The sequence below is a fragment of the Sorex araneus genome, chromosome X, assembly GCF_027595985.1.
Source record: "Sorex araneus isolate mSorAra2 chromosome X, mSorAra2.pri, whole genome shotgun sequence".
Lineage (NCBI taxonomy): Eukaryota > Metazoa > Chordata > Mammalia > Eulipotyphla > Soricidae > Sorex > Sorex araneus.
Window position 1 is genome coordinate 293,679,770 of NC_073313.1, and position 19,017 is coordinate 293,698,786.

Sequence of the window (19,017 nt, forward strand, 5' to 3'; positions counted from 1 at the left end):
AGAAATTATTAGGGTTCATGAAATCACCAATCTAGCTTCCTGGAAGGCTCTTAGAGTCCCTGGAGATGAGACAGAGGCATGAGATAGTCAAACACATATTTTATTTTTATACAGAGATTCATTCCAGAATCCCAGGCTGGAAAACACAAAAGCCTCAGGGAATGACCCCTCCCCACTTATGTGAGTCTTCCTGAAAGCCAGGCCAACGAGGTCAGCTCATGGGTCCCCCTTTCTCAGAAGTTCCTTCCAGGAGAAGGGACATTCCAACCGGTCAGCATTCTGTTAGATGTGAGGAGGACAAGGACTCCTGCCCTTAAGAATTTCCCATAAATACCCCCTCCCCACCCTCCCCCTTACTATGATCTGATGTGAATCCACGATATACATCCACTTACTTCTGGGAACACGAGGAAGAGGAGATTGGCACAATGCAGGGGCCAGCAACTGGACCCACATTTTTGAGGAACATAACAGAGATGGCTCCATGATATCTTACATTCTATTACTACTGAAATAAAAAACTGCCAGGAGATTAACACAGGGTGACACGCTCTATAAAATGAGACCCATGCACAGTGCAAATCACAGCATTTATCACGTATAGGATCTGACAGTATTTTTATAAGTTAGGTAGGTCCTAGGAGTCAGGTCAAAGGACAGCTTGCTGAGTTCTCTCAGAGGGGATGTTCTGCCATATTTTAAACCTCATAGGTGGCCCCATGTCTACTTTTCAGATGTGGTGATGGTGCTGTCAAACTGCATCCCTTCTATTTTCCTACACGGACTGATGGAGTGACCTCAGAGTCACTCTATAAAGTTTCAGTCTGGCTTAATTGCCATGTAGAATGTAAGTCTTTAGAATTCCCTGGTGAATCTTCCTTTCAGCTACTTTCCTACCCAGGTGGTAAAAATGAATTATCAGTGGCCAGACTGGCAGGCTCCTCAAGAGTGGGAGAAATGACATATCCGTTAGTGAGGGAACTCAGGGCCAAGTGCAGAGTGGGTGTTGAATCCAGCTCTTACCCCTTCCACAGAGAACATATCTCCAATGCCTTAGTGCTTTCTTCTTAGGTATTTATCATCATTATGCTGCTTCTTTATATTCCTCTGAACTAAATCATCTCTGCATGGCTCAGTTCTTCACTGGCACTGTGATAATACTTTAGGCCCTGAATTGTGTCAACCCGAGTTTATATCTTTCATTAATATATCTGCAACAAGCCAACTTCACTTAATTTACTAAAGCCTTCCCATGCTATTTTGAAGAATATGGTTCTTGAATATATATGTATATATTTGTTTTTGGCTTTACCTGGTAGTGTTCAGGGCTAAGGGATCACTCCTTTTGGGGGTCTGGGAACCACATGGGGTGCCAAGAATCAAATCTGGGTTGGCCATGTGCAAGGCAAGCACCTTACCCACTGTACTAAAATTCTCTGGCCTCTGACTCTTAGATCTTTTGGGTTTACACTGTTGCTATGTAACTTCACTCGGCTTCTCAAAATCCTGATCAGGTTAGAGTGGTAGAGACTGTACCACTGGTGGGAAGCATTTTTCTTGCTCCACAGTAAAGATGCAGAACATGCACATTCATTCTTCAGAGCACAAGGAGGACGTTCACGTATATTATGGAGTCTTGTGCTTGCTGTTGATCTAGGAGACAGAAGTAGATGGCATGCTCAGCCGCTGGAAATCCCAAGGTGGTGTTGGGACAGAAAGCTTTAAGTTCATGGCCCTTGGTAGAAGATCCTGCAAGGTTGGTGTGTCATCGCCCCTCTTACAGCCAGGAGGCCAGCAGAGCTGGGGAAGAGGAGAGCTGGAGAGCCAAAAGGAAGAAGCCTGTGAAACTGATTCTCATAAGTGTTTCTCCCTTCCAAGGCACCTGAGCACATACCTTCTGCTTGTACAAAGCCAAGACTGGCTGGTATCCACTCTAAGAAACCTCAAGATTGCATTTGCTTGCCAGCCCTGCTGGCATTTCAGCTGTGGGCACCAGATGAGATGCCTGATGCACAGATGCAGATTTTGATACAAAGTCCAAAAGCCCTCTGCTCTGTAAAAAGTCTGGAGTCTTCCAGGAGAAAGAAGGTTCCCACAGTTTTAGAATAAATTAGAGAATGGTTAATATGGATATTAACACATGATCTGAGGAGCTGGATATTAAGTCACTATTCTTGTTCTCCTATTCTTTCTGAAACAAATTTTCTTCTTGGGGGGGTCAGGGGTCACACTTGGTGGTTCTCAAGGAATAATTCCATATTGGTGCCTGGATAGCTCCTGGCAGTGCTTGGGGAACCATATATTGCCAGAGAGCGAACTTGGGCCTCTCACATACAAAGTGTGTAAACTAGCCCTTTGGACTATCTCTTTAGCCCAGAAACCACCAGTCTATTTAAGCTATCTCTCTAGCCCTGATCTCATCACCAGTGTGTGCGTGCGTGTGTGCGTGCGTGTGTCTGTGTGTGTGTCTGTGTGTGTGTAATAACAAGAAACTCATACAATCATTGAACCATTGAACATTAAAATCAGATGGAACACACCTACAAGATGCAGTTCAACCCCATGCTGTTTCTAAATAAGGAAAGAGACTCAGACAGGTTAAGTATGAATCAGGTCTCCTGACTTTTTGTCTATGCAGCCACTAGCTGGTAGCAGTGGATGGATATATCCTGCTTCCATTGGTTTACTTAGAATAGTTCTGGGGGAGTAACACAAATGAACCCAAGACTTTTAGTCTCATAATTAAACACGCTGAAGTAATGAGATGTTAAAGAAGGCAGAATTATATCTCTTTTCCATGTATGCTTCAAAGACTGGGTTAAATCATTCAAATTTCAATGGATTCCTTTGGTTGTTCCCCCATGAAGTGAAGGGTGATGTCATGTGGACCAGCAGTTGAAGGGAGATAAACTGAGCAGGGCTGAGGCTGAGTTTAGTTTATGACAAGGATCCCAAACAGATCAACTGGATCCATTGCTGCACTGCATGATTTGTTCTGAAGGGAGCATCTGTATTCAGAGATAATTCTCCAATCACAGAATGAATTGTTGAAAAACTCTAGCTCAACCTTCTCACTTCATAGGCTCAGAGAGGTTTTGTGATTTGCCTTGAGTCACACGGATTGGGAGTGGCAAAGGCATGGAAGAATCCAGGATTTTAACTCTGACCAGGATGGAATGTTTTTCCCTAAACCACCCTATCTCTTTCCACAAGCCCTGATGTTAAGGTGTTTCTGATGGCTTCCAGAGGAAGGAACTACCCATGCATGAAATGAGACAAGGCAAAGATGAGTGGCTGGTCCTGACGACAGCTCCACCATCTAGGAGAGCATGTTGGAGTAGAAACTCAAGCTCTCTGTCATGGTCTTGGAGTCGCTGCGAGAAGATCCATTGGAGGTGAGGTCCAGGGAAGAGGGTGTGGCCTTGGGGCCATCCTCCTGATCCTCCTCCTGGGTCCCTACCACGGTGGAGACAGTGGTCTCCAGGCGGCTGACCTTATACACACTGCCCTGGGTCTGGAGATATCTTGTCGATTTCATTTCCAGCCCCTCATAGTCACCAGCGCTGATGAAGGGACAGCAGCGGAAGGCATGCTTGAAGCCCACCCGGAACCTGGAGGGAGAGACAGAGATGTGAGGTATGGGGACAGACCATGTTAAGAGAGTGACCCCCACTGCTCATTGGCTCTTGAACACACTTGCACATGACTCATCGTCATTATTTTTGGAGTTAAATGATAGTGGAAGAATCAAGATCCAGAAAGCTTAAAGGTCAATCATCCAGGTAAGATTCAGGAGAATCTATGGGCACCGGAAATGCATGTGGACTCTGAGGCTTTGGGTCAATTCAGGACTCATTCCTTTCCCTCAAATAAACTTAGTGGCTAACGGGTTATTTTTGGGAGTGGCAAAGGCATGGTAGCACATCCAGTAGGGCATTTGCCTTGCATGGGGCTGACCCAGGTTAGATCCTTGACATCCCATATGGTCCACTGAGAGCCACGAGGAGTAATTACTGAGCACAGATGCAGGAATAATCCCTGAGCAATGCCAGGTGTGGCCAAAAATCAAATTAAAAATTTTTTTTCTACCAACCACGTTCCTTCAGTGTGCATCAGTTTCCCTCTTTGTTAAGCTGAAAGACCCAGCTTTTATGTAAACATTCAGGGCAGGTAGTCAGGCTCTTTGGAAGGATGACTGTGTGAGGCAGACCAGGGGAGATCTCAATCACATCCAAGAGCTTGTTTGTCCCCAGAAGCACAGCCCCTGGGATCTCCTTCAGGTCAGACAGGTGACAGCTAGGGAGAGCATGATAAGCTTTTCATATCCTTCACCACATCAAGACTGGGGTGCTTCCCCAGAGGCCAAGCTGAGCTGCTCTCCCTCAGGGACTCTGTATGCTGTGTCGGGGACTCCCGTTAGCAAACTTCATGCTCCCGGGCCTCTCCCTCTTCCTACAGGTCTGCGGTTGGTTTGTTCTGAGCACCTGATCCTCCCAACAGCTGTAACTGAGCAAAGGCACAGCCAGACCCCGGAGCCCCTGACTTCTTTGCCATTCCAGAAACTCTGGGAGAGAGGCATGGAAGAGGCCCAGATAGTACGATGAGAAGATGGAAGGGAAAATTTGGAAAAGGGGGAAAATGCCTTGTGGGGGGTGGCATTCCAGTGTTGTCATCTTCCTGCCTGCCTGTCTGTCTGTCTCTCCCCCACTTGCATGTAGAGCCCCTCCCAGAGCAGGGTGGACTCACGCACAGGCTGAGTCGGGTGCGGTGTGTAGATCTTTTTCATATGATTAACCTAGGTTTGAAAACCTCCCCCACCCCCAACTTAGTTGGAGAGTTCATTGGAAGAATTCACACAAAATATGGATTTGTGGCTTTGTTTGGGAAACTAAAAAACTACACACACTCTGGGCTTGCACTCCTGCTTAGTGATGGCCAGCAGGCAAGTGTCGGAGCAGGTCCTGGTTGGCTGCTGTCCTCACGTTCCCCTCTTGTGTCACGGTCAGCTTTGCTCGCTTATGTTGGCCTCCTGGCAGCTAAATAGACCGGTGGTCTTGCAGTTCCAAAGGGCCTGGGGTCCTTACCTGTCATTCAGGCAGCAGTAGATGATGGGGTTGTACATCGTGGAGCTCATGGCCAGCCACATGATGGCCAGGTAAACCTGCTGAATAAACTTCTCCGAGGTGAGGTCCGGTTTGATGTAGGGCAAGAGGAAGAAGATGTGGAAGGGCAGCCAGCAGATGGCAAAAGTGCACACCACGACAATCATCATCTTGACCACCTGGCAAGAGAGCGAGGCAGGTGAGACCACCAGCACACATTCTTCCCACCTCTTCTTGTCTCAGGCGAGACTTGCTCTTTCTCCTCTCCACCGTCACTGCACACTGAGGAGTGTGTGCTGGGAAGGGCTCATAAGCCCTTTTGAGGAAAAGAAGGGAGTAAGGACTTTGGTTACATCAGGGGCTTTTGAAAGGAGAGATGGCAGCACTCCCCCTTGGGAGTTTGTCAGAAATGTAAGTTCTTGGACTCACATAGAAACTCTGGGAGTGTGACCCGGAGTTGTGTGTTTGACAAGCCCTTACAGTGATTCTCCTGCTTAGTTGAACTTGAGACCACTGCTGTGTCATCCTGCTGGACAATGACTCATTAAGTTAGGGAAGGGCTGATGACCAAGCAAAGGGGAGTGGGTGTTGGGGGAGACACAGAAAGCGGAGGAGGCAGCACCTGATGGGTCGGAAGGATTTGTATAGCTCAGTCCCTGGGTGTTGGATGTTTAAAAGGAATTTAAAAGAAGCTGTTGCTAGTGAGGGAGATAGTCATGAAATTAGCTTATAAATGGATAAACATGGAGAGTATCATGCTGAGTGAAATGAGTCAGGAGAGGGACAGACATAGAATGATTGCGCTCATTTGTGGGATATTAAAAAAAACATGATATGAGATGAATACTCAAGGATGGCAGAAGGATCAGGAGGATTGGAAGCCTGCCTCATGTGCCAGGGACAAGGCAGTTGGGATAGAGGAGGGACAACTATGACAAAGATAGTCAGGAATGATCACTCTGGATAAGAACTGCATGCTGAAAGTAAGCAAAGTAACAGACATGATAACCTCTTAGTATCTGTATTGCAAACCATAATGCCCAAAAAGAGAGAGAGAGGGGAATAAGAAAAGTGCCTGCCATAGAGACAGGACTGTGGAGGGGGGTGAGAGGGAAATAGGGATGTTGGTGGTGGAAAATGTACACTGCTGGAGGGATGGATATTGGAACATTGTATGGTTGAAACCTGATCATGAACAGCTTTGTAACTGTGCATTCAATTAAAAAAAAAGTAAAAGCTGTCACAGGGACTGGGGCGACAGCACCAAGGGTAGGCCCTTGCCTTGCATGCCAGCCCATATTCCTCTCCAGCACCCATATTTCATCTCCACCATATGAGTGGTTCCTGAGCTCAGAGTCAGGACTAAGTCCCGGGAACTATTGGGGTCTCTCCCAAACAAAAACAAGAAGGTGTCATAGGGGCCTGAGAGATAGTACAGGGGGTTAAGTTCATGCCTGACCTGTGGCTCTGATTTCGATCCCCCACCATACGGTCTTCTGAATTTCTCCAGGTATAGCCCTGGAAGTCCCCAAGCACCTCTGGGTGAGGCCCTGGGGTCCCAGCAGCCCTGAGTGACCTGGATAATTCCCGACACCACAAGATCTAATCAGCAGTGCATCCTTGTTGAGTGGGTGCTGAGAATATTTGGGTCCTCCTTGGCCTCCTGAACACAGTTTGGGAGACACTCTCCAGCCCCCCAAGGAGGGTTCTTACTGTTGATGGTATTGAACATCAGGCTGATTAAAAACCCAAAAGGGAAAAAGAAGAGCCTGACCCCAAAGCAGGTTTGATGAACTCTGGCTGGTGTTCCACTTAACCACCAGAGAAACCTTCGATAAAGACACACCTGATATCCACTTAGTGGAACACTATGCTAAGAGGCACCAAAAATTTTTAAAAAATATAATAAGAAAGTTTTTGGGGCTGGAGCGATAGCACCCCAGGTAGGGCGTTTGCCTTGCACGCGGCGGACCCGGGTTCGATTCCCAGCATCCCATATGGTCTTCTGAGCACAACCAGGGGTAGGTAATACCTGAGTGCATAGCCAGGAGAGATCCCTGTGCATCGCCAGATGTGACCAAAAAAAAAAAAAAGAAAGTTTTTTATTAAAAAAAATTTGTGTGTGTGTGCTTATTTGTGAAGTTTTGGGGTGGAGGGGCCACACCTGGCTGTGCTTAGGAGGTTTTCCTGACTGTGGCCTGAGTGTGCTCAGGGGTCACTCCTGGGGGTGCTTGGGGGGCCAGATTAATGCTGGAAACCAGGAGAGCGAGCGATTTACTTTCTGCACTACCTTTCCGGCTCCTACTGGTCATCCTGGCACAGTATTTGTTATTCAAATATTGAAGATATTTGTTAATTGAAAAATTGAGGTCAGTACTTATTGCAGAAAAGAAAGGGATTTATATTTGCATATAGATGCATGGCAGTATCTGGAACAAAGAGCAGGTTACTGTGCTTTCCTGGCTTCCCTGGTTCTCGGAGATAACCCTCGAAGGCACCAGGAGGTGACTCCTGCCCGCAGAGCAAAGAGAAAGCTCTTCTCTTCCCTCCTCTCTCTGTCCTCCCCTTTGCTGTCCAACGCACCCAGCCGCTGCTGCCTGCCCCCCTCCAGGGTTTCTGGGGCTCAGACTAGCTCGGCTGGGGTCAGTGGGGCTCTGAGCTCCGGGACTGTGTGTGCGCCAACACCCTTTGCTCACCTTTCGCTTGGCAGAGACTTGCTCGTGGTAGCGGTCAGAGGAATCCCCAGGGATCTCGCTGGCCCACAGAGTGATTCCCACAACGGTGTACGCATAGCCGATGACCAGCAGGGGGAGGACGTAGACCAGCACGGTCACACAGATGTGGTACCTGCAGTGAGGATTTAGAAGGATGGGGCTCAGTGGAAGAAATCGCAGGGGCGGTGGAACCTGACAGCGACCTCCAGCACTCCAGCTGGGAGGAGGCAGCTCTCAGGAGGCTTGTCACAGCAGTGGGTACAACTAAAGGGTAGCCTTGAAAAAAGCTATGTCACTTCAACCGGTATTTTTCTTCTAGGCTTTTCCCACAATGAAATTTGCAGTTAAGATGGAAAGGAGATGGAGACAGAGAGATAGTACAATAGGTAGGGTGCTGGCTCTGTGTGTTGACTTGGGTTTGATTCTGGCACTGCTTATGGTCACCTGAGCCCACAGGAGTGATCCTAGATCAAAGAGCAGGAGTGAGATTGAAGAGAGAATGAACACTGAGGAGAGGGAGTATTGTGTACCCAAGTCAATTTTAGTTCTTACTAAATTTAATATCACTTATAATATTTCTCTCCAAATAGAGAATGTAACCTTTACCTTAGGCTACAATACACATATACACACGTATATATATATATGTATGCATATACATATTTATATGTATATAAAATACACAGAGTTCCAACCCAGGTATCATACCTCATAAGGCATGCACTTAATGCTGATCCACATCCCTGGTCAGGGCTGCATTAATAGAAATATATTCACTAGAAGGAAGGAGATCATTACACTAGTCAGTTCATATCTGTCACATTATCCTTTGGCTCACTTTTGGTGCAAGGATGAAGATCAGTTAAAGCACATTCAGATGTGAACCACCGAGATGGTTTTGAGCCCTAATCCATGCTATAAGATGAATGAATTCCTATTCATAAGAATAATTTGCTTTTGTTATTGTTTTTTAGCATAGTGGGTAGGGCATTTGCCTTGCATGTGGCTGACCCGGGTTCAATTCCTCTGTCACTCTCAGAGAGCCCGGCAAGCTACTAAGAGTATCCCACCAGCGCGGCAGAGCCTGACAAGCTACCCATGGCATATTCAATATGCCAAAAACAGTAACAAGTCTCACAATGGAGATGTTACTGGGGCTCACTCGAGCAAATCGATGAACAATGGAAGGACAGTGTTACAGTTCATAGCTGATGAATAATTTAGCTTGGAGGAGACAGATGTATTACCCTAAAATTAGGATTGGGGTGACATCCACAAAGTACATGTCACTTCTAAGCTCATCTCTTCAAAATGTAGCATCAGATGAAGGTTGCCTGAGCCTCCAAATCACTACTTGGAGGGCAGATACCAACTGACTGAACGTGGAGGGAACATGAGCAAGATAGACCTTTGCTCTGCTAAACCACTGACATTCTGAGGTTCTCTGACAGTGTGACCGACCTTAATCTGTGTAGGGCAAAAAGCCTCCAACATAAGACATTCAGATAGATTTTATTTTGAATTTTGAGAAAGGGTATTTTTTTCCTCAGCGCTCCTTTGTATGCCTGCTTGATTATAGTCATTTTCTTTTTCTGGGTGAAAGAACACTAACTTGATAGCGTTCCTAGCAACAATAATGGGAAGAACTCTTAGTTTAGTGTTATTATACAGGACTCAGGTTACCATATAGTGGGGGTGATGGTGCTGGGGATTAGGAAGGAAGAGCTGACCTAGACGTAGCATAGGTCAATGGTGGAGGGTCTTAGGCACTTTAGGGGGGAGTGCAGTAACTATACACCACAAACGATGCTCACACCAGTGAAACCACCTTAGTTCAAATTCAATTTACAAAAGTCACCCTAAAGATAGTATGAAAACAGAGTATTAGGCTTTATTGAGTGAGGAACCCAATGCCAAGCACTTCATTGGCCTGCTCACATTTAATTCACAAAACATGATTAAATCCCATGCTGTCATAATTCCATTTTGTAGATGAGGAAAGAGATACTTAGAATTTAATTAACTTGCTTTGATTCACAGCTGGTAGAACAGGAGCTGGGATTAGAATGCAGGACAATGGCACCAGGGACCAACTTCACAATATTTTCTTCCTCCTGTCCTTATTTTCTACAGTGAATTGGAAAAAAAAATCCCACTTAGGCATTTTCCAGCAAGGAAAAAACCCGTTGCTCCTTTAGAGATACTGTTTGTTGTCAATCATTTCTTTGCAAAACCCTGTACCCTGACCCCATTGCCATTTTACCATTTTTCCTACTTCCTTTGAATATTAATGAGTACAACCTGAAGACTCTTGAGAAGCTCTTAAGTAAGAACACACAGGTGTAGCAAAGCAGGCTGCCGAGAGCTTGTATTCTGTGCTGAGAGGCTGCTCTGGTCTTGCCAGGATTTCCTAGTCCCCCTCAACTGGAGCCTCTAGTTCTCCAGCCACCCACCATGTCTTCTCCTTGGGCCCTGCGTGTCTGTTCAGCTGAGGCACTGTGCTTTCGATCAGATCAGATGGAGACAGCCAGGGCAGGAAGAACCTGAGGGTAAAACTCCTAGCTACTTCTACATTTTTTTTTTTTTTTTTGCTTTTTTGGGTCATACCCGGTGATGCACAGGGATCACTCCTGGCTCTGCACTCAGGAATCACCCCTGGCGGTGCTCAGGGGACTATATGGGATGCTGGGAATAGAACCTGGGTCAGCCGCGTGCAAGGCAAACCCTACCCGCTGTGCTATCGCTCCAGCCCCCCGTCTTTTTTGCTACTTCTACTTTTAAAGAATTGCTGCTCCTCCCCACTCCTTCTCCTCCTCCTCCTCTTCCTCCTTTTCTTCTTGTTCTTCTTGTTCTTGTTCATGTTCTTCTTGTTCTTGTTTTTGTTCTTCTTCACGTTCTTCTTGTTCTTGTTCTTCTTCTTTTCTTCCATCTTCTCCTCCTCCACCTCCTCCACCTCCTCCTCTTCCTCCTCTTACTCTTCCCCTCCCCCCCAGAGAAGCTCCTTCTTTACAGAGATAGATACTTGCTTGGGCATCCAAATCCTGTATTTGAGCTCTGTGGGCTATTGACCTGAAGCACTGAGTGTCCTTGTTGGAGAAGGGGTGGGGTGGGAAGCAACCGCAGCCAAGTTACCAATGCTCCCTCCCCTGACTCACCATTCTTACCCACCATTCTTACACTTGAACCAGCTGAAAAATCTTCTGGAAGGATTTGTCTAGTTTCCAACCTCACAGGTCTCAGGGGTCCCAGTCTCTGTATTGACACATTCCTTGATGATGCTCAGACTTTGAGAAACAATGTCCTAGAACCAAGGTTCTCAAAGCTCAGAATCACCAAGGAGTTTAAAATTATTGAGAGTCCAGAGAAACTTATTTTACTGACTTGAGTATAGGAGTAGAAAACTACAGTGAGACAATATCCCGAATTCCATTGGTAGATAGCCAGCATTGGGCACCACTGTCTTGGATCCATGGTCTGTGAACTTGGGGGACCTCATTATTGCTTGAGCACATAAGAGTTCATGAAAAGACATTATTGATCAAGTTGTTGTGTTTCTGATGGTGATAATTTTTTTTTATTGAATCACTATGAGATAGACAGTGTTCTTGATTAAGTTTCAGTTGTACAGTGTTCCAACACCCATCCCTCCTGATGGAGATGATTTGACATGGGGCAGGGGGAAGAGACTTTTTATAATTCCTGGAACTAACTCCTGGGATTATGGCTTTCATATACAAACTAGCCCTCACCATCCCCTCTCCCCCACCCCACAGTCTGCAGTCCTGGGCCCTTGCACGGCAGGGCAAAGAATTGAACCCGGATTGGCCGCGTGCAAAGCAAACGCCCTACCCACTGTGCTATCACTCCAGCCCCAAAACTTCAATTTTTTAAGCAACCAATTTTTGTATGCAAATTTTTCATACAACACTCAAGGACCTATGAGTTCAGGAATAAATCTATTTTTGTGGTGACAGTATCAGACTTACTTTTTCAATAGAAATTATGCCTTGATCTGTTTTTTTCCCAGAACCAAAGAAAAAACAGAACTTTCACTTTGAAACCAAGAGCACTTTGGAAAATTGCATTAGGAAAACGTGAAAGTGAATCAGTAAACATCATTTATCGGCCCTTTTGGAGATGAAAAAGTTATTTTGCTATTTATTTGAAAACAAAAAGGAGGCCTTAATTCTGCTGAAACCTGTGATAATTGGTAGAGCATTAATTTGTCTGTACTCTGACGAGAACTAACTCAGGAACTGAAGCAGTTACTATTTGGAGAAATTCTACTTCTAGACACATACCCAGAAACAATGCAAGTGCTCAAATCAGATACTTTCACATCGATGCTCAGAGCAGCACTGTTCACCACAACCATAAAGAAGAAAATGCACTCAAGCCCCATAGCAGGTGGAGAAACCAAACCTGGTAGAGATGCACAGTAGGATCTTACCCACCACAGCAAGGATGGCCTTCGCAAACCCTGGGCTAAGTGAGTAAATCTGACACAGGACAAATATCCTATGAAATATCACAGAGAGGCAAATTGCTGCGGACAGAGAGTGGAGAGGTTACAGTGATGGGAGGTGAAGAGGGGGAATTACCATTTCATAGTGCAGAGTCTGGGATGATGACAATGGTCTGGACATAGTGTGACCATTAAAGATAAATTGAAAGTGATATATAGTGTACCGTGATGAGACACATTTAATTTTTTTTTAATCAACATTTTGGCTGAGCTGAACTGTAGCCCAAGGTAGTCAAAATTGGTGGGTGTCTGTTCCCTAAGGGTCCACCTTAAAAAGCTCTCCTTCGACTAAGGCATCCTGTAGGGTAAATCCTTGGGTGGAGAAGAGATTAATTAAATATCCCCTCTTTAGTTTTGTTCAGATAGATTTTCTTACATTCAAATTATAAATGCTGGATCTAAATAACACCCAATTATCAAAAGACACCCGGATCCTGAATGTTGGTTAAATGAATGAAATCCCATCATTCAAAAATCTAAAAATAAGTATTTCATGCAACTCAACACTTTTTCAGAGAAATATTACTATGCATTTGTAGTTAATTGGTAATGACTGGGGACTATAGAAGGGAGGGCACCTGCCTTGCATGTGACTGACTCAGGCACCTTCCATGGTCCCCCAAACCCTAAGAGGAGTGATCTTTGAGTGTAGAGTCAGGAATATGCCCTGAGAATTGCCAGGTGGGGCCCAAACAAAACAAAGAAACAAACAAAAAATGGTAATAAATGTATCCCCTCCCAACAAATCATTATTTTTAGGGAGCTGGTCACTTAACCTAGTATAATTTTATTTTGTCTGGTTTCTGTTGTTTTGCTTCTTGAATTGGCTATTTCCCAGATACCTGCCAGGCAGGATTTTATCAGCTCTCAGAATTTATAACTGCCTTAGGAAAAGAGATCAAGGGCCAGGAATTCACCAGAAGTGAATCGGAGAAAGAACCAGGAGTGTTTGCAATAGATAATCACCGTAGGGATAACTGGCTTCCAGATTGGTGAGCAAGGGCTGCTGATTTTGATCATTAAATCCTTCCAGTAGGCAGCTCAGTGCTTTCCCCCCCAAAGGCGCTTGCAGCAACTTCATGCTTTTGTTCCCTCCAGTTTACTCTTCTAAGCAGTCAATGGGGCTTGACACACTTTACAGGATAAACCTACTGAATACGAACCGTGTAGCTCCAAATCCGGCAAATTCCCTGTCCTTAATGCCTTAATACTCTAATTCTCACTAATCTGGGCTTACCTCTGTCTCATTAGCTAGAGACACCTCATGGCTAAAGCAGCAACCATTCCAGTTTCTGAAATAGTTTTCAGCATGTGAAATCAAGAGAGTTTTATTAAATAGCATTTAAGGTCTCTACTAATAAACTTTACAGAGAGCCCAGGTGCCCTGGGGCAGGAAAGGAGGCTGAGAGAGCAGGATCCTGGGTTCTCTGTCTTCCTGATGAGGGAAGAGCTCTGTTTTTTTTGGGGGGGGGGTTAATTTTGTCTCAGGGTGATTTTATTTGGGGGAGTCGATGGATGATTTTAGGTGGAATAGAAAGTCTTAGGAGACCTAGTGGAATCCCAACTCCAGTTCTAGCCCTCCCTATTCCAGAATCATCAGGTATCTTCTTGAATATCTCTTGTGATAGGCTGTTCATTCCTTTGTAAACTGAAGTCCCATCAGTATTGCCTTTATGCTCGTGAGTGATGTCAACTCCCAGCCCTCCAACCAGCATCATCTCCAGAAGCACCCAACCAAAAGATGCATCTTATCAGGCGGCTGGAATCATACTGGGACTGTTGAGAACTCTCAAGGCATGGATTCCCACCCTATTGCAAATGAGAGCTTTGGAACTTCTGATGCATGACATCAGTATTAAATGCTTCCTGCGGGGTCTTCCTCGGCAGCTCAGGCTAACAATTAAGTGTCACTGAGTCTCCTTAGGTGGAGGGAAACTGGGGACATCTGCAGGAGTTTTTATTGCTTCTTCCAAGAAGAACAACAGCCTTCTCTGTACTCCAGACGCTGGTGGGTGTCCAACACCTTCCCGACCCCTCTGCATCTTGAGTATTGTGGACGTCCTTCATGTGACCTGCTCTGGGCTGCGCCCTCCTCTGGTTTTTATAGGACACTACGTCTTAGAACATGATGCTAGACAACTGCTTATATTTTCATTTTCTGCAAAAATCTGGCCTTTTTGCAGGTAAGTGTGGCTTCTGTGTATAAAAAAATCATCGTTTCTTGGTTCACTCTGTTCCAGACATCAGATAAAATCCTCAAACTCTTGCACTCTTTTGGGAAAAGGGCAGAGGCTGAAAGCTCCGAATCAGTAAGCCCAGCAGGTGTTTCCTCAGCATCTGCTTTCTACCCTGTGGTTGGGTGGGGGGGGCACTGGGGCGATCCCTGCCTTTGGTCTCTTCTCTGATATTCTAGAAGATACCAGATGATCCTAGATCCGTGGGAGACAGAGAAGCACTGAGAGTGACATGGGGAGTGACTGACCGTGATGACCCCTATCAGGGGGTCACAAGGGAGCTTATTAATACAATACAATGCAAATGTAAAAATATATTAAAACTTGTCCTAAAAACAGTAAGAGTGCATGGAGAGTGCTGGAGGTACAAAAATGGGCTACTCAACCAGGTGGACCCAGGAAGCTTCCGACGTTTGAGGTGCTGCTCAGTCAGGCTCTGACTTGGAGCAGGAGGTGGGTGGGCCGTGGCAGTGAGGTGGGTCTGCAGGGAGGGAAATAGTAGATAGGAGGCATGAAGAAGCTCCCAGGGGTGATTCATATGAGGCTTGAGTATGCGAACAAGAATCAGGATGTGCCCGGAACTAACTCCTAACTTTGTGCTCAGGGACCATGTCTGGTGGTATTCTGGGGACCATATAGGATGCTGAGGATAGAATGGAGGTCAGCATCAGACAAGGCAAGTGCGTGATTCTGTGTTCTATTCAACCCTCCCTCCCCCTCTCTCCCTCTCTCTCTCTCTCTCTCTCAATTCCATTCTCAATAGAGTGAGCGAGGGGAGAGTGCAGTAGGCAAGGGGGCGAAGACAGGCAGGTATCTGTGTGATAGGGGCCAATGAACTCCTTCAGCTCTTTCCTGCTTGTCACCCCACCTGACCTTGGCTCTAACTATTCAAATCTATCTCCTTCTCTCTGATCTTCAGGGCAAAGTCAGGGTCAAACCTCCTGCAACTGTACCCAGCCATGGCATCTGGGAGGAAAAGCCCTCAGAGGCAGCCTCTCTCAGGATGACGGAACTCTTGGGCACATCCATTTCAGCCCAGGAAAAATGGGGTTCAAGGAGCCAGAGAGATAATAGAGTAGGTAGGATGCTTGATTGAGCTGACTGAGCCTTGACCCCCAGAATCCCATATGTTCCCCCCAGCCCGGCCAGGAGTGATCCCTGACGAGAGCCAGCAGGAATGTGTGGTAGGAGACACAAAGCCCTTGCAGGCTGCAGTCAGGGGGATAGTCCTGGGTCCTTAGCTCCCTTCCCCGGTGGATCTACTGGATGAGTTGGTGTCATGCTCCGTGGTGATCCCGTCGTCCCCTTCATATTGCTGGCACCACAGAAACACTTCATCAAAAGATGCCATCTCAGGCTCGAAATAAACTGGAATTCTAGAATTCCCTGCAGGTCACCTGCTGTCCCCTGGCAGGAAGCCTCTGCAGGCATCTGCCCTGGGGGGGGGGGTGTCTGTGCCCTGGGGGTCTGTGTAGCATCTGTTCAGGGCACGTACTGCAGGCAGAGCCCAAAGGACTTGACATTTCTTGGCTCTAGCTCTACACTTCCTAGTCCCTTGTTTTCTCACTTTAATTCCTCCATATTTCCTGTAGGGTTCAAAGGATGGAGAAGTATTAAAAGAATGCTTGCAAATGTTCCCCATCCCTGAGGGCGAAAATTCTAATCTAATTGTTCACTCCCTTTTTATACATATGCATCAGATATGTTGGATTCCTTTAAGAAATGAACACTGTCACTATCATATTGGGCAGGGGGTGCCAGGGATTAAACTCAGAACCTCCTACAGGCAAAGTTGTGCTCTTGACCTGTGGGCTTGACCCCTGGCCCACAGAAGTCTCTTTATGCCACTAACCATTTTTCAACAGCAAGGTCCCTAATGATGCAGCAACAGTGCATTATGGAGGCGCTGTTGTTTGGCTACTCTTCTACTGTGGGTAGTCGAGATTGTCACAATGCTTGGATTGTAATGAGCACTTTCAAGTCTATTTCTTTCAATCTTATTTCTGAGAATGAAGTCTTGAGGTTTTTTTGGGGGGTCACACCCAGTTATGCTCAGACTTACTCCTGGTTCTGTGCTCAGGGATCACTCTTCGTGGACTCAAGAGACTGTACAGGTGCCAGGGATTGAACCTGGGTCGGCAGCATGCAAGGCAAACCCCCTCTCCGCTGTACTATCTCTTTGGCCCATAATTAGTGTGTTTTTGATAGTTTTTAATAACAACATAGTGTTACTGTCTCTAGCCCAGCTGCTTTTCTGGGCTAGAGGCTCTTTTCTCCTGCCTGGCTACCAGAGTCTTTCTTGGGCAGCACGACAATTTGAACGTGATTTCCCTCTCCAGTTTCACTGTTCTTTATCCCTTGCTAATAGGAAATTTACGTTTATGCTTTTTAGTCATTGCTGGCCTAATTCACTCAGTTTTACACTAGAGTATTCTTTTTCTAAAAAAAAAATAACTTTATTAAGTCATAAGTTTAGTTACAGATAGTCAATATTCCAACACCAATTCCCACCACCATTGTACCTACCCACCACCATTATTTCCAACTTTCCCAGCCGTCCCTTGAACCTGCCCCCATAGCAGGCCCTCAGTAATTCATTTTACATTGCTTGTTATAACACTGGAGGACTCTTATTCTCCTGTTTTGCCTTTTAGCCTTTGCAATGCCCAAATTAGGATGACATCGGCAGGCACTTCCTTCTGTTCCTTTATTCGTGGCACTTTACTCTTCCATCTAGCAGGAGATTACTTTGGGGAGCACTTGGAGTCAAGACTCCCCTAGTTTTCTCTCCAAATTGTTTAGTTTTTCTCAGCACCTCCATTGAAAATTGGATCCTTTGCTCTCTGATCTGAACTTCAAGGCGTGTCCTGGCGCTCGCACAAATGGTGCTTTGTTCTTTTTGGGTCACACCCGGCAATGCTGAGTTATTCCTGCACTCAGGAATTGCTCCTGGTGGTGCTTGGGGGACCATATGGGATGCCGGGGATTGAACCCAGGTTGGCTGTGTGCAAGGCAAATGCCCTCACTGTCCATGTTCTGAAGCTTTATTCTGTCCTTTCCGAGGTCATCTCCACCTCCATCTGTGGCGTCTACTGCAGCTTTCTTCTAAGGTGGACCTGTAAATCCTCACTAAGAGAAAACAGTGAGTCGAGAGTGATGGCCCGGGAAGCATCTTCCCCACAGTGTCCTTCTATTTGACAAGTGGTGGGATTTTATTTCCATCAACAATCTAATGAAATGCCATCTGATAAAATGGGGATTTTTTTGTTTGTTTTGCACAGCTGTACAAATCTCCTTTTTCACCTTGGTCCCCCAGTGAACTCTCTGTAGGAGAAGGCCAGGAAGCAGATTCGGCTGCTTCAGCCGGGCTCACAGCTAGATGAGACTCTCAGGGAGGAAACTGTCAGCTCCATCCGCGTCAGCCCTCACAGTGAACTTCAGTGGCAGATGCAGTCGACTGACCTTATTTCAGCTTCTTTCTTGGTCAGCTTTCTCAAGCAAACAGAAAAGTCCCAAAGGCGGTGTGTGGCCAGGAACCCTCAGAGGAGAGAGAAAAACACCAGGCTGTAGTGGAAAGATGCCAAGTCCCCCCTCCTGGACCCACCTAGGCTGCTCGGGGCCAGGGCTGGGATGGGAATGAAGCCTGTGGCAAATTCCAGCTAGAATTTTTTTTTTATGATGGGTATGTTAAAGGATGAAGAAAAATCTGAATTACAAAGATTCTGTTGGCTTCATATTTCTGCGAGAAGAGAACAAATTAGATGACCTTTAGTTGATTGAAGACTTAATTGTGTTGTGGGATAAGAGAAAAACGTCCAGAAATACAATAATAATAAAGATGAGAGATCAAGAAGAGCTGTGTGTGTGTGTGTGTGTGTGTGTGTGTGTGTGTGTGTGTGTGTGTGTAAGAGAGAGGGGGGGGGAGAGAGAGGGAGGCCTGAGGCCTGCGGGGGGTGGGAAATGATGGAGAGATGGAGAGAGAGGAGAAAGAGAGGAGAGAGATGGAGAGATGAGGAGGGGGAGAGGGAGAGAGATGGACAGAGGTGGGGAGAGAGAGGCAGAGAGAGGGGGATAGCTGGAGAGAGAGCTGGGGAGCACTTGTTCCTCCTGCTTGGGAGAAGTGGGAACTTGTAAAACAGGGGCAGGAAATTTCCTGGGGTGAAAACTGCTCCACGCTGCGGGAAACTAAATTCAAGGCAGGCTTACCCTCGTGGAGGCCGTAACTCTGTGATTTCTTACTCATGACCAGCCTCGCCTGTAAGATATCCCCCGCCCCAAGCTCCGCTGGAAGCGATGTCAGCGGGGCTGGTTTCCGCAGTGGAGGCCGGACACTGGTGGGGTGGGGGATATGGGGTGGGAGGTGGGGGTGGGGCGCTCCAGAGTTCTTGAAGAGGGCTAGGAGCCTTCGCTTTTGCGGGAGAGTGGATGGATAAGGAGGCAGA

At 46.4% G+C, this 19,017-nt stretch overlaps 1 protein-coding gene across 1 annotated transcript in view; it reads right to left on the reverse strand.

The window, feature by feature from the left end:
* Positions 1–357: 357 nt before the first annotated feature.
* Positions 358–19,017, reverse strand: part of TACR1 (tachykinin receptor 1) — a 156,347-nt gene continuing 137,687 nt past the window's right edge. Inside the window, exons 3-5 of the mRNA XM_004612007.2 lie at positions 7,799–7,949; positions 5,085–5,281; positions 358–3,611 (exon numbers count right to left, since the gene is read on the reverse strand). Coding sequence (XP_004612064.2) covers positions 3,320–3,611; positions 5,085–5,281; positions 7,799–7,949 — 640 coding nt within the window. The 3' untranslated portion in view covers positions 358–3,319. The remainder of the gene's footprint in view (positions 3,612–5,084; positions 5,282–7,798; positions 7,950–19,017) is intronic.